General features: G+C 25.9%; 1 protein-coding gene across 1 annotated transcript in view; it reads right to left on the reverse strand.

Annotated features, from left to right (window-relative positions):
• LOC100205062 (protein furry homolog-like) overlaps positions 1-14,114 on the reverse strand; it is a 94,921-nt gene that overhangs the window by 63,961 nt on the left and 16,846 nt on the right. The window contains exons 5-10 of the mRNA XM_065813676.1: positions 13,063-13,112; positions 12,683-12,758; positions 7,614-7,664; positions 7,252-7,524; positions 7,088-7,132; positions 1,688-1,882 (exon numbers count right to left, since the gene is read on the reverse strand). Of these exons, the coding sequence (XP_065669748.1) occupies positions 1,688-1,882; positions 7,088-7,132; positions 7,252-7,524; positions 7,614-7,664; positions 12,683-12,758; positions 13,063-13,112 (690 nt within the window). The remainder of the gene's footprint in view (positions 1-1,687; positions 1,883-7,087; positions 7,133-7,251; positions 7,525-7,613; positions 7,665-12,682; positions 12,759-13,062; positions 13,113-14,114) is intronic.

Consider the following 14,114-nt stretch of genomic DNA (forward strand, 5'->3'; position numbering starts at 1 on the left):
CAAAATTTTTTAAACATGATTTTTAATTCCATCTCTTGTTTTATCACTGAATGTTATGTCACTGAACTGATAGTTTTTTACTGTAAAATGAAAACTTCGATGTTTATAGCTTTTTTTATGGCTGTCTTATTGCCAAATGAATAAATTAGAACAACAAAATCTAATTAGTCTAGCAAGAGTTGAAGTTTCATAGAAAATTTTATTCGAAAATATGCTGATAAAAAAACACAATTTTATCAGCAGCGTGACAATAAAATTGTGTTTAACTTTTAATCAAGATTATTTTAGAGCAATAAAAAATTCTTTTGAGCCATTGAAAAATTTTTATAAAAGAAAATCTCTTCACATGATACATCACTGAACTATGGAATTAGCCATATATATATATATATATATATATATATATATATATATATATATATATATATATATATATATATATATATATATATATATATATAATATATATATATATATATATATATATATATATATATATATATATATATACAAAAGATGAATTAATTGTAAATTAATCACTGAATGTAATAGCTTGTCCACAAAGAACCTACCAGTAGTGTTAACATTATTACTGAAGATATTAATTACTATTTATCTAATCCATATCTGAATAACTTAAATTGTAAACTTGTAATAAAGAATAACAATTAAAATTATTATTTATTTTTAAAATAACCTTTTAAATCAGTGTTACTTAACACTGGCTATAATGCTGTAAACAATGAACTTTACACAATACATTATTTTTGCAAACAATGAGCTTATGCATAACATTACAAAAGCTTCAGTGAAATATATTAACTCTAACAATGCAATCTCATAATTACACTTTAACATATAGTCTAAAGTCTCATATAATAATAGTCTCATAATTACACTTTAAAATATAGTCTAAAACATATAGTCTAAAAGGGCAAAACTAAAAAGGAAGAAATAATAAAATTTTTTGATATAAGATAAATGTATTTTTAATTTTAAAATTTTACGCAACAAATATACAAAAATCAAATATAAAAAAGATATTACTTTAAAATTGAAATTTGAATTTTGAGAATTTTAAAATAACTCTCAAAATTTGTGATCTGCTAAAATAACATGACTTTTGAAGACAATAATTTTTTAATGATAATAATCATAACAAACAGGTGATTATTTGAAATATCGAATAAACAATAAAAGATTGCAGGTGATTATTTGAAATATTGAATAGTAACAATTTATGATGCAAAAAAAAAATATACCATTATTCAATTTATTGTTAATAGGCTTTCTAGAAACTAGCTTGTTTTTCATAATAGCTATTCATTTTAGTTTCATTTCAAAATAGTTATCAATTTTAGCTACATTTAGTTGTTCAACAAAGCTGTTCAAAATATTTTTATTTGGTCAATTTATTATTTCAGCGCACACATAATTTTTACATAAATTGTTACACATAAATTTTTCTAAAGGCATTTATTTAGTCTATTAGGGATAAAAACATCCTATAAGACTATTTGCTGATAACAGTAATAATAAATCATCATATTAACAATACTAATTATGGCAAATAAAACATCATATTATAAAATCATTAACTATTATGATTGTTGTATCTATTATCCATAAGTTAGAAATTATTGATAAAAATGAAGAACTGATTATCAAAAAAAAAAAAATTACAAACCAAGCTATGTTTTGCTTTTTTGGACATATCAAATGCATCTTTATAAAGTAGATCAACAAACTTCTTTACAGCAGGAATATTATATTCACGTTTTGCTTGAGCAGCCACAGGTATTAAAATCTCAACAAACAAGTTAGCAAAGGCATACTTCACCTCTTTGTCCAAACTTCGTTCAAGAAATAATGTTGCGCATTCCTGTTGTTAATAACATTTTTAATTTTTTAATTTTATTTTTTACAATAAAAAAAAATTTAATTAACATCTATAATATTCAAACAATAAAATAAAAATACTATAAAATAACCAAAAATGTATGTATGTATATATATATATATATATATATATATATATATATATATATATATATATATATATATATATATATAGACACAGTCACACTATAGCTTATAGATGATTCAGACCAAATGAGAAAAAGATCAACATTAGTACATCATCTAGTTAAAGAACAGTTTTTAGCTAATAAAATAAAGCATAAAAAAGTGGCTTTAGTGGCATTTTCTATATAGCCTAAAACCAGTTCGTGTATGTGTTTGTGTGTGTGTATATAAATATATATATATATATATATATATATCATATTATATATTGAGCAACTTAATACTCATTCACATGTATTTTCACAGAACTCATGGCAGCCATTAAACCCAAGTTAATGATAACAAAGAGTCTCTTAGCACTTTTTTATAAAGGATTATAAGAAGTTTACATTAATATGGGAAAATATAACTTGTGTAAATTGATAACAATATCAATTACATTTAATATAAAAACTCGTTTTGTATTGCTTTACGTACAAACATCTGTGAATGTCAGTAGTTTAGTTTGTGAGTTGTATATGGAACAATACAATACAATACACCTATAAGCTAGATCTGACTCATCTAATTGAAATTGTAAACATAGTTGGACCTGCTCTTGCTACTAACCTCCAACCATTATCACATTATCATAATGTTGCTTCTCTTTTTTTTTTCTATAAATACTAAAATAAGCACTGCTCTAAAGAGCTAGTGTCTCTTGTGCCATGTACTAAAATTCATTCTTGTGTTACTCACCATTTAATTAAGTCTCATCCTTTTACTGTGACTGTTCTTAAGTGCTCCAAAAATTCTTATTTCTCTAGTTTTTTTCCTTGAATATCAGTACTTTGGAATTTACTTCCTTCATCTTGCTTTTCTGATTCATATATATATTATATGATTCATATTTTCAATCTTTTAAGTTGTCAGTCAATCAATATCTTGTTCTATAAACTTTATCTTTTCACTTCCAGTTCCAATTCTAATAGTGGTTGCTTGCAGCCTTGTTGGAAGTGAAAATGTTAAAAAAAAATTTGATTTATATGATTGGAAAACTCAACTTATTTACTGACAGTAGTCAGTAAGTTGAATTTGTGGATCATATATTTAAGGATTGTGTATGTATAATATAAGAAAATGTTTAAAACTTTTTTAACAATTAAAAGTATATTTGTTTAAACTGTTTTAAACTTTTGTATTTTTTTATTGTATTTTAAAAAAATCAGCAAGATTAAAAAACACAATAAAATTATTTTCTTATCCAAGCAGAGGATTTGAACCATTAATGAATTTTCCCTTATTACTTTGAGCTATTAATGCTTCAGTTAAAAAATTAAAAAGAATTCTTCTATAGAAATTTATAATGCTATTAACTTATTAATTCTTAATCGCATCCAACAGTTCTACTTGCTAAAATTTATGTCATAATATAATAATCTACCAAAAACAATATTTAAAACAATTTAATTAAAAGATTTTGTTGAGAAATTATTGCAGAAAAGTTGCTACAAGAAAAGTCTAACAGATAGAGTTACCTTATTCGGCATAACTAGCTCCCTGTGAATCATTTTCTGTTTTTGCTTTGTAAATAAACTTAGTTGAAAGGGTTGAAATTTCATTATAGCCTTAAATTTCAGAAAACACTGGTAGAAAAGTCACAAAATTTTTCTATCTTATAATAGGAAGATCTTAAATTCAGACTTTCAAAATAAATAAATGACGTGAGTGTTCTAATAAGCTCTAAGTATGCGGAAATAGTATGTGTATTAAATTTTTTTTTTTTTTTTGTTCTACAATTTTTAAATGAATAATTTTTGTACTGTTTACAAAAAAGTATTGAAGTTAATAAGGCATAAGTATAGAAATCGTTAGTGAGGAATAGACTTTGCATGACCTGTATTTTCAGAGTTCAGGCAGCTAGTACAAGTATATATATATATATATATATATATATATATATATATATATATATATATATATATATATATATATATATATATATATATATATATATATATATATATACAGTAAGCTGATTGAACCCATAAAATAGTTAGAGCTAGCAAATATTTGAATTATTAAGGAATTCTACAACATAAACTTTTGCCAATAAGTAAAACAATTTGAGTTATCAAAAGTTTTGATCTCAAAGTTATACATTATAACATACATCAAAACAACAAAACATACATCATAAATTAAAAAATGTTTAAACTCATTCTGTATCAGTTTTAAAGAATTTGAAATTTCTTTTGAAAAAATCACAGCATTATTATCAATTATGGGAAATTTAAAGAAATTTCTTTTGAAGAAATCACAGCAATATCATCATTATCTTCCTTGTCATCAGCATCATCTTTATTCACTACACTTTTTTATTTCTTCTATCAACTACTCATTTGTTAGTAAAGGTATTGTGGTCATTAAGTTTTCATTTGCAGAAATGAAGCCTTCAATTGTGGTTTCTGGAGAACAAAAATTATTAAGCTTTTCTATCTTACACTGTTTTAGGGAGTTGTCATTTTTTTAGGGAGTTGTCATTTTTATTCTTTTAGCAAGTTGTCATTTTCATTTGAATGGACAGATTTTTGCTGATATTCTGAAATTCCTGCTTTCACAAAACAATTAACAATGGAGGTTTTTGTGAAAAAACAATCTAAATTCAGCCTTATAAATTTCATCAAGTTTATTTAAAAGCCATTTAAAAATAAAATAATCTAAATTTACAAATGCTCCTTCTTTAAATCTCATTCATTTTGTCTTTTCCCCTTGCATCTACATAGATTAGAAAATATTTGCTTAATTGTTGAAAGTGTATGTTTAGGAATGCCATACTTCATTGCAACTTGAAACTTTGATGATCAAGCTTGGTCAGGAATGATGTACAATTGCATGCTATTTATACTTATTATCATATTTAATTTTTACATTTATTTTTTTTATATTTATATCATACTTATTAATACTTTGTTTTATATCATACTTATTAACAGTTTGTTGTGACAACTTGACTTTTTAGATGCTTTGAGAACATTTCAAATATGTGTTAGAAGAATTAACTTTATTTTTTCTAATCAAATGTTTTTACATTAGACAAATGCTTTTAAACATGGCAATCTATACTGCAGTATAGATTGCTGTGCTTTTAAACATAGTAGCAATTTACTATTATTAATTGTTTACATTAAAATAAAAAATTACAAAGAAATATCTAAAAAACTGTAATCAAGTTGCAGCAACAAAATATTATACTAGATCATCTATTTCCCTATTATTTGTCCTAATTAAGCTTTTAGTAGATGGCTTTCTAAATTTTTTGAAAGTTTTCTTATTTTTCGTATGGGTCATAAATGAAAAAATTAAAAAACAAATATATTGTAGAAATATATATTTAGTTTTATATTACAGAAACTTTTTTAGAAATACTGAACAACTAAAAATTAAAAGAAATATCCAGGAAAAGATAATCCCTGTTTATATTGGTGGTCAGAAATAGTTCTTTAAGACTTTTTTTGATTGATTTTCTTTGATTGTTTTCTCTTAGCAGCGACAGAAGCCTTTGTAAAAGATTAACACAACAACTTTTATTATAATATTCCGTTACACATTAGTATAATTTATACTATCAACTTTTTTAATATCAAAACTAATTCTAATATCTTAATCAAACATTTTTTACTTTGCAATGCACATTATTCATTGAGGTTTAAATAAATTTTTTCAAATGTTGTAGCAGAACTTAGTTGCACAATTTACTTGAGGACAAAAGTTTAACTTAATGAAAGAAAAGTGTCTTTTACTAAGATTTTGCTTTTAATTTTCTTCTAAAGTTATTGTAAATTATTGTAAGTTATTATTATTATTAAATAGAGTTATCAGAAGAATATTAGTCATGAGAACAGGTAAAATGGTTTAATTTGTTAACAATCAAGGGAATCTTAGAGTTAACAAGTGATTTTTATGAGAAATTATTAGTGAGGGTTCAGGGGAAACTCAAAAGTACTTCAAGTTACTGGAAGGTTAAGAAAAAAATATATATACAAAACTAAATTTAAAAAAAAAAAATCTTAACGAATGATAAAATGAATAATTCGAATGATAAAATGAATAAACCAAAAAGTATAAAACCATAAAATTAATGTATACTTTATTTTCATTTATAAGTGTTTCGCCACAAAGAATTAGAAAAAATAGAAGTTTCAAAGTTATTTCATCCAAGCTTAATTACTTCAAAACTTAATTATTTAAAAATTTGAAACTTTGATCTTTTCTAATATCTACAAAGTAAATAAAACATTTAAAACATTTTTTTCGTTAGTAGGAATTAAACCCTCTGCCAATGCTGGTTTAACAGTCGTGCATCATAAATGACACATTTAATCAACCTAACCGCTACATTAATGTGGCAATATAGAAAAAAATTAGCTTTAAACTTTGATTGAAATGCTATTAAATCAAATTAATTAAGTTTGAACTATTAATTGAGACGCTTCTAAGTTAAAAAATATGTTAGTTTTTTTTTTCTTTCTCTGGTATGTCCTTTATTTATTTTATCATTCATTAGGTTTGTTTCTCTTTTCAGTTTATTTATATAGCGCATTTTTTAAAACACATAAACTATCAATATATGCAAAAAAAATGTGGCCATGTTCTCAAAAGAAAATATAAGGCATGCAACAGCAGCATCTCCTGAGAAGGCTTATATATTATATACACACACACACACACACACACACACACACACACACACACACACACACACACACACACTCACACACACACACACACACACACACACACACACACACACACATATATATATATGTATATATATATATGTATAAATATATATATATATACTATATATATATATATATATATATATATATATATATATATATATATATATATATATATATATATATATATATATATATATATACTTTGTTATGCCTGCAACAACAAAATGTTTTATTTTTTTCTTTACTCTTTGTTATTTTTTTTCCTTTTTCTTAAAAAATAAAAAACCTGACATGGTTTAACATTAGATAAAGTTAGATAAAGTATTAAAAAAAAATACCTGTAAAAACATAAATGACTCCTCTACTTCATCAACTGGATACAACTATAAAAAAAACAACTTTATCAAAAAACCCTATTACAAGCGTACTTTATAAAACAAAAGAACTTTTTAATCATTAACATTTTATAATCAAAATATATGCAGTAACTATTATTAATCACCTTAAATCTAATGAATTTCAAACCCATTGTAATGTTCAGAAGTATCTGTGGGTTACCTACATTTTCTTTGTACTCACTCACAAAACGTTTTCGAATAGACTGAAACCGTGTTTGTGCAAGTACACCAATAACTTCAGCATACAATGCTGTAATAATGCCTTGATTACAAACAACTAATGGTGCTGAAGCATCCACATTATGCTCCTTAAAGTGTTTAAAAGCAAGATCTTCTATATACTGAACAAGTTGGTCATCAACAGGATGAATAGCTAACTAATTTGAAAACAAAAAAAAATATTTTACAACATTACAACATGTTCTTGTAATTTTTTAGTTACTTTGAATCAAGCAAAATGTTTTACCTGCTTCAGTACTTCAATAAGAACTAAACAAAAGATAAACTCCACTGACATCTAAATTATAAGATAAGAACAAATATATAGTAAAATTCAATTTATTTGATAATCATAAAATCTGAAAACCAGACCCTAGCTAAATATTTCAAAAATCTAAACAAATTTTTATACTTTAAACAAACATTGTTTAATACATGGTCACAATATACATTTGACATGCAATTCACACAATTTTATCTTCCACATTTTTATTACTGCTAAAAAACTAGTCAGACTATACTTTAGAAAATAAAATGATATCTATAACTGTGGTTTCCATTTTTGTTTTGTTGTCGCTTATGTCATTATAACTATTGAGCAATTTAATTTTATTACATCATTACATCACATACATATAAATTGTGAACCAGTAATTTTTCTTTTATACCTTGTATAAAAGAAAAACGACTAAAATTCAATAATTTTTCCTTTATACCTTGTTATACTTATATCAACATTTATATATTCATTATCCCAGCAGATATATTCGTTGGGATGATTTTTGGAAATTTTCAAAAAGAAATTTTTTAATTAATGGGTAAAATTTTATGTCTTATTAAAGCAGTTGTCATGAACAATTTTATGGTAAAATATTGTGAAGCAGATTTTAAAAATTTGAAAAACATATTTTTTGTTATTTTGTTGAGTTTTTTTTATTGAAACTTTAAGTAACAACTACGATAATTTGTTTTCAAAATTTTCTAAAATTGTTATTTGCTAAGCATATCGACATTATGTGCCATAGCAAGCTTTGTTCAAATAAGTGCTTTCAAGACTTTAGTCTCACTCGCCACAACCTTGCTAGGGTACCTTTGACTTTATAAACCAATAAATTAAAAATTATGATATACTTTAAAATGAGTTTATACTGTATTTTTCAACCAATACTGCCAAGGGGCGACTAGTGTGTGTGTGTGTGATCTAAACATTTAGTATAATTTATCATTATACTAAATGTTTAGATCAAAAAAAATTTTCTAATGTCATTTCTAGATAACTTATTATAATCTAACACAGCTAGTGCATTTATAAACATGTATCATTTTAAATGTTTTAAAATGCAATCTTGATACATTAAAAAAATCTTTGTTTCTTTAAAGCACTTTACAAAAAAAATACACAAGAAAATTTGTTAATCTAAAAAAAAAATTTTTTTTTGTATTTTGTGAATTCTTTACACAGTCAATAAACATATTATACACAAGCTCAAAAGACAGGCTAATTCAGAAAACATCTACTTTTATAAGTAATACATAACAACTTGAATGTTTTTAAAAAAATGTGTGATTCTTAAATTGATAATCTTGATTATAAAAATTTGACTAGAAGATGTGTGTTTTTTGCTTGTGGGTCTTTATTATTTCATACTTTTTTGATGAAATATTTAATGAATACCAAAGTACTATGATGATAAAATGCATATTTTTGAAAAAAAAAATTTTATTGTAGTAAACTTTAATATTTTATAAATATATATAAGTTTGCTGCAATAAAAATTTTTTGAATGACTATCAATCCCACACATAACTTGATAAATAACCTAATCGCACACTTTTTGTAATTTGAAATGTGCTATGTCTATTTCATAGGCTAAAAGTAGAAATGAATTGAATTCTTTAAAGTTTGTTAAAGGAAATCAATTGCTTTTGATGTCATTTCAGCTCCACCTTCTGATCCTTTTATACCACTTAAATAAGAAAACTAGCCATTTTAACTTGTCACTATTATCTTTTTCAGAATATAATGTTTTAGTATGAAAAAGTTTTAGTATAAAAAGTCAACCTTAATAATTACCATCTTTATGTTCAGTGGTATCATAAGGTTTTATCTTTGGTCCTGTGTTGTTTCTCATCTATATTTATAATTTTCCTGGCAATCTTACCTTTAAAGTGGCTCATTTTGCTGATGAAAACTTTATACTCCATTCTTGATATGAAATCATCAGCTGTTGAATGCTTAGAGCAGGCTGCCAACTTTTAACTTGATCTCTTTTCTATGACTCTTTTGTTTGGAATAAGTAGATTATCTTTAATCTGATTGTTCTTCTGTGACAACTTTGGGGTTGCAGTCTTAACTCAAATGAAACTGCTGATAATTATCACAAATTGTTGATTGCTGATAACTATCACAATATTGTTGAAACCTTGATTTTAAATTTTTTTGGTGTTTAGCTTAACAAATTTATGCAATTAAAAAAAAAAAAGTTTTCTGTATTTTACTTTGTCATATTTTACATTTTTGGCAACATGTTGCTAATATTTTAACCATGCCCTTTCTCTTTACCCCTTGGAGAATACTGCTATTATTGGTGACTTTAATGTCTATCACACTGAATGGCTTGGCTCTAACACCACTGATCCTGCTGGCACAAAAACCCATAACTTCTGTATTTCTCAATCTCTTACTCAGATAGTTATTTTAGTGACTCATTTTCCAATGAATGGGATTTTTTTGTGATTTTCCTTGTGACTGTTCTTGGCCTGATGTCCTTTCTCTCTCCACGGATGCAGAAATGTGCCTCCTACGTAACATCCTGCATCCAGGCATTCCTTTTTTTCGTAGTCAAAGCTTCACTCACTATGGTTTTCACCTACTTGTGCAGCTGCTATATCTAATCATAATCATTTTTTTTTAAAAGCACAACTCTCTTGAGAAAAAAACAACTATTTATTGTTGCAAGAACTCAATTTTAAAAAGGTGCTAAGCTCCATTATTCTCAGTTTACTAAATCTTGTATCTTATCCCAAAAGTTAGAATCTAGAGACTTTTGGAAAATCTTCCACAGTGTCATTAACAAAAGTAAGCCTAACATTTCATCTCTAATTCATCGAAGTAATCTTATTACCTCTCTCCAGTACAAGACTGAACTATTTGCAAAAAACCTTTTTTTCAAATTCATCTCTTGAATCTTATGGACATACTCTTCTTTTTATTTCAGTTAAACAGGTTAACTCATTGTTAGACAATCAAATCACTTCAGCTTCTGTTGCCAAAGTCATATCTCAATTAAACTCTTCTACAGCTTGTGGTCCAGACAACATTCCTGTCTAAGTCTTTTTGTTCTCTAGGACTTCAATTCTCTCTAAACTACCTAACAAGTGTTTGACAGAACCTTGTTTTCCTGCCTGCTGGACATATCTAAAGCTTTTGATAAAGTTTGGTATGCTAGTCTTCCTATAAGCTTGCTTCATATGGTAAGTTTTTGAGATTATCAAATCGTTTTTCTGTAACCCTTTTATTAAAGTCATCCTTGAAGGCCAACACTCTTATTTATTTTCAGTAACTTCCGAGGTACCTCAAGGTTCTATCCTTGGTCCTGTTTTGTTTCTTATGTACATTAATGATCTTCAACCTTACATCTAAAATCCCTTTATTTGCTGATGACTAAACTTTGTACTGACAAAACTTTGTACTGACTAAACTTTGTACTGACTAAACTTTGTACTTGACTTTGTGCTGATGACTAAACTTGTCCTGTCTTGACAAAAAATCTTCTTTTTTTGATTGCTTAGAACAGGTAGCCAATCTTGAATCTGATCTCACTTCTGTAACAGATCGGGGCTAGCAGTAGCTTTTAAACAAAACTCAGTTATTTACTTTAAACAACTATTGCAATACTGTTGACATTCTTATATTGATGAATGGCAACTCTCTCATTGAATCCCCTTCTTTACATCTTCTTAGATTATTGTTCGCTACTGACCTTTCATGGAAACCATTTATACAACCAATTGCTAAGTTAGCATCTGCTAAGGTGCTTCTCTTTATCATGCGCATCATTTTCGTACTCCTGATTCTAATCTCTACATCTAAAATTCTATTATTTGTCCCTGTATAGAATACTGTTGTCATATTTGGACTGGTTCTTCTAATGATGCTCTTTCTCTTCTAGACAAGGTCCAAAAACCTATTATAAATGTAGTTGGACCTGCTCCCGCTGCCAAGCTTTGTAAGGTTGCACTTCTTTCTCATTTCTACAAGTTCTATCATGGTTGCTGATCAAATGAGCTATCATCTCAAGTACCATAAACCAAAACTCATTCTTATTTAACTCATTATTCAGCAAAGTCTCATTCTTTTACTAAGTCTGTCCCTGCATACTCTAAAAAATTGTATTCATCTAGTTTTTTTCCCTACATATCAACCCTTTGGAACTCTCTCCCATCTTCATGTTTTCTTGACTTATACAACCTTTAACTTTTCAAGTCTTCTGTCGACCATCTCCATTAATCTATATGCACTTTAATCTATTCTTTATTTCCTAGTAACTCCTTTTAACTTTTTAACTCCTAACTTAATAGAGGTGGTTAGCAGTCTTGTTGGGAGTATATCAGAATAAAACAAAATCACAAAAAACACTTAACTCTACATTACACCTTTTCAAATTATCTTTCACTAACAACCTCCATTGAAAAACATATCCATTGCAAAGTTAACATCTGCTAAGGTTTCATTGTGCTCACCCTTTGATTAGTCCAGATTATATTTTCTCCCTTAATAAATCTCTTATCTGTCCTAGTATGGAACATTGCTAGTGTACTTGTTCTTCAAACAATGCCCTTTTTCTTTCAGACAAGGCTTTACGTAAAAGAAAAAGGGCAAGGTTCAAAAATGCATTTTAAATATATGAACGTGCAAAAAATTTTATTAAGTTTTTCTCCTCAAACATCAATACTTTGGAATTCTTTCCCACTCACATATTTTTCTAATTTATACAATTTGCAATTTTTGAAGTTTTCTGTCAACCATTTTCTTGCTTTTTAACTTTTTTTTTTTAACTTTTAGTTACTCCCAACTCAAATAGTGGTTACTTGCAATCTTATTGGGAGTAAAATTTTATTTGTTTATTCTTTTTATTATCTCTATAACATTTTATTCAAACTTTGTTTATAAATAATTAAATAACTTATGCTACTTTCTTACTTCTCATTGTTGTTGTTTTTTTATATGTTTTTATTATTATTATTTCTATAACATTTTATTAAAAATTTGTTAATAGATAATTAAAAAAATAAAAAAAATCTTAATAAACTTACATTTCTCCTCTCCCATAAAATGACATCTTTCTCTTTAAATGAAGCTCTTGATCCAGGTCTTGGAGACTCTGTTCCACTAAAAAAATTATTTAAAAATAAGCTTGAAGAAAAAAAGATTCAGCTAACAATAAAGTACATTTGTTGCAAGAACATATGATTCAAAAAATTTAACATTTACAAAACTTTTATAGAATTTAAATAAAACCTATAATTTCAATACCAATTTAAATAAAAATTGCTACTGAAACACATGTAAATGTGTACTAATTTAGTTTTTAACTACATTATGATTTTAATTTATATTTTTTTGTAAACTACATAGAATACAAGTAGAAATTACAAATAAAAATATTTAGTTAATTTTTAAAATGAAAACTTACTTTCGAGTTCGACTTGGACTTCTAGGTGTTGCATCATCACAACCAGAACTCTGAAAACAAACCATATTTTATTTCAACTTTAATGCCACATTTTAATTTTATTTTGTAACATTATTACTATTTATATAGCCAATATTAAAGCAAAAATCTATTTCTCTCTCTCTCTCTCTCTCTCTCTCTCTCTCTCTCTCTCTCTCTCTCTCTCTCTCTCTCTCTCTCTCTCTCTCTCTCTCTCTCTCTATATATATATATATATATATATATATATATATATATATATATATATATATATATTTATATATATATATATATATTTATATATATATATATATATATATATATATATATATATATATATATATATATATATATATACATACAGCATATATAGAATATATATAGTATATATATAATATATATAGCATATATAGAATATATATAGTATATATAAAATATATATAGTATATATATAGAATATATAAAGAATATATATATTATGCAGGGATGCGGAGTCCCAAAAAGGACTCCGCAAAATCCTAGTTTTTGGTATCCAAGAGTTCTAAAAATATCAACAAGTTTATGGATTACTATTAGGAAAAAAATTAAGACTTTTAGATTAGAGAAACAATCATTTTTTGAACCCAGAGTCCTTAGGTATAATGGCGGCAAGGACTCCAGGACTCCGGGCTTAAAAACAATAAGTTTCAAGTCATTAAATCTCATGAATTTTTTTCTTATAGCAGATCATAAGTCAACAAACATGTTTAGAGCTTCTGGACACTACAGACTTGGAAAAAGTAGAGTTATAAAGCCAGAGTCCTTTTGGGACTCCGCATCCCTGATATTATGTATATAATATATATAGTATATATAATATATATATAAAATATATAGTATATATATAATATATATAGTATATATATAATACATATAGTATAAATGTAATACATATAGCATATATATGGAGAATATATATGGAGGAGAATATGGAGTTGAATAAGGATATTCATGAATATGGAGAAGCACACAAAGAGTATAGAGAGTTTAGTAAA

Source organism: Hydra vulgaris, chromosome 12 (genome assembly GCF_038396675.1).
Source record: "Hydra vulgaris chromosome 12, alternate assembly HydraT2T_AEP".
Lineage (NCBI taxonomy): Eukaryota > Metazoa > Cnidaria > Hydrozoa > Anthoathecata > Hydridae > Hydra > Hydra vulgaris.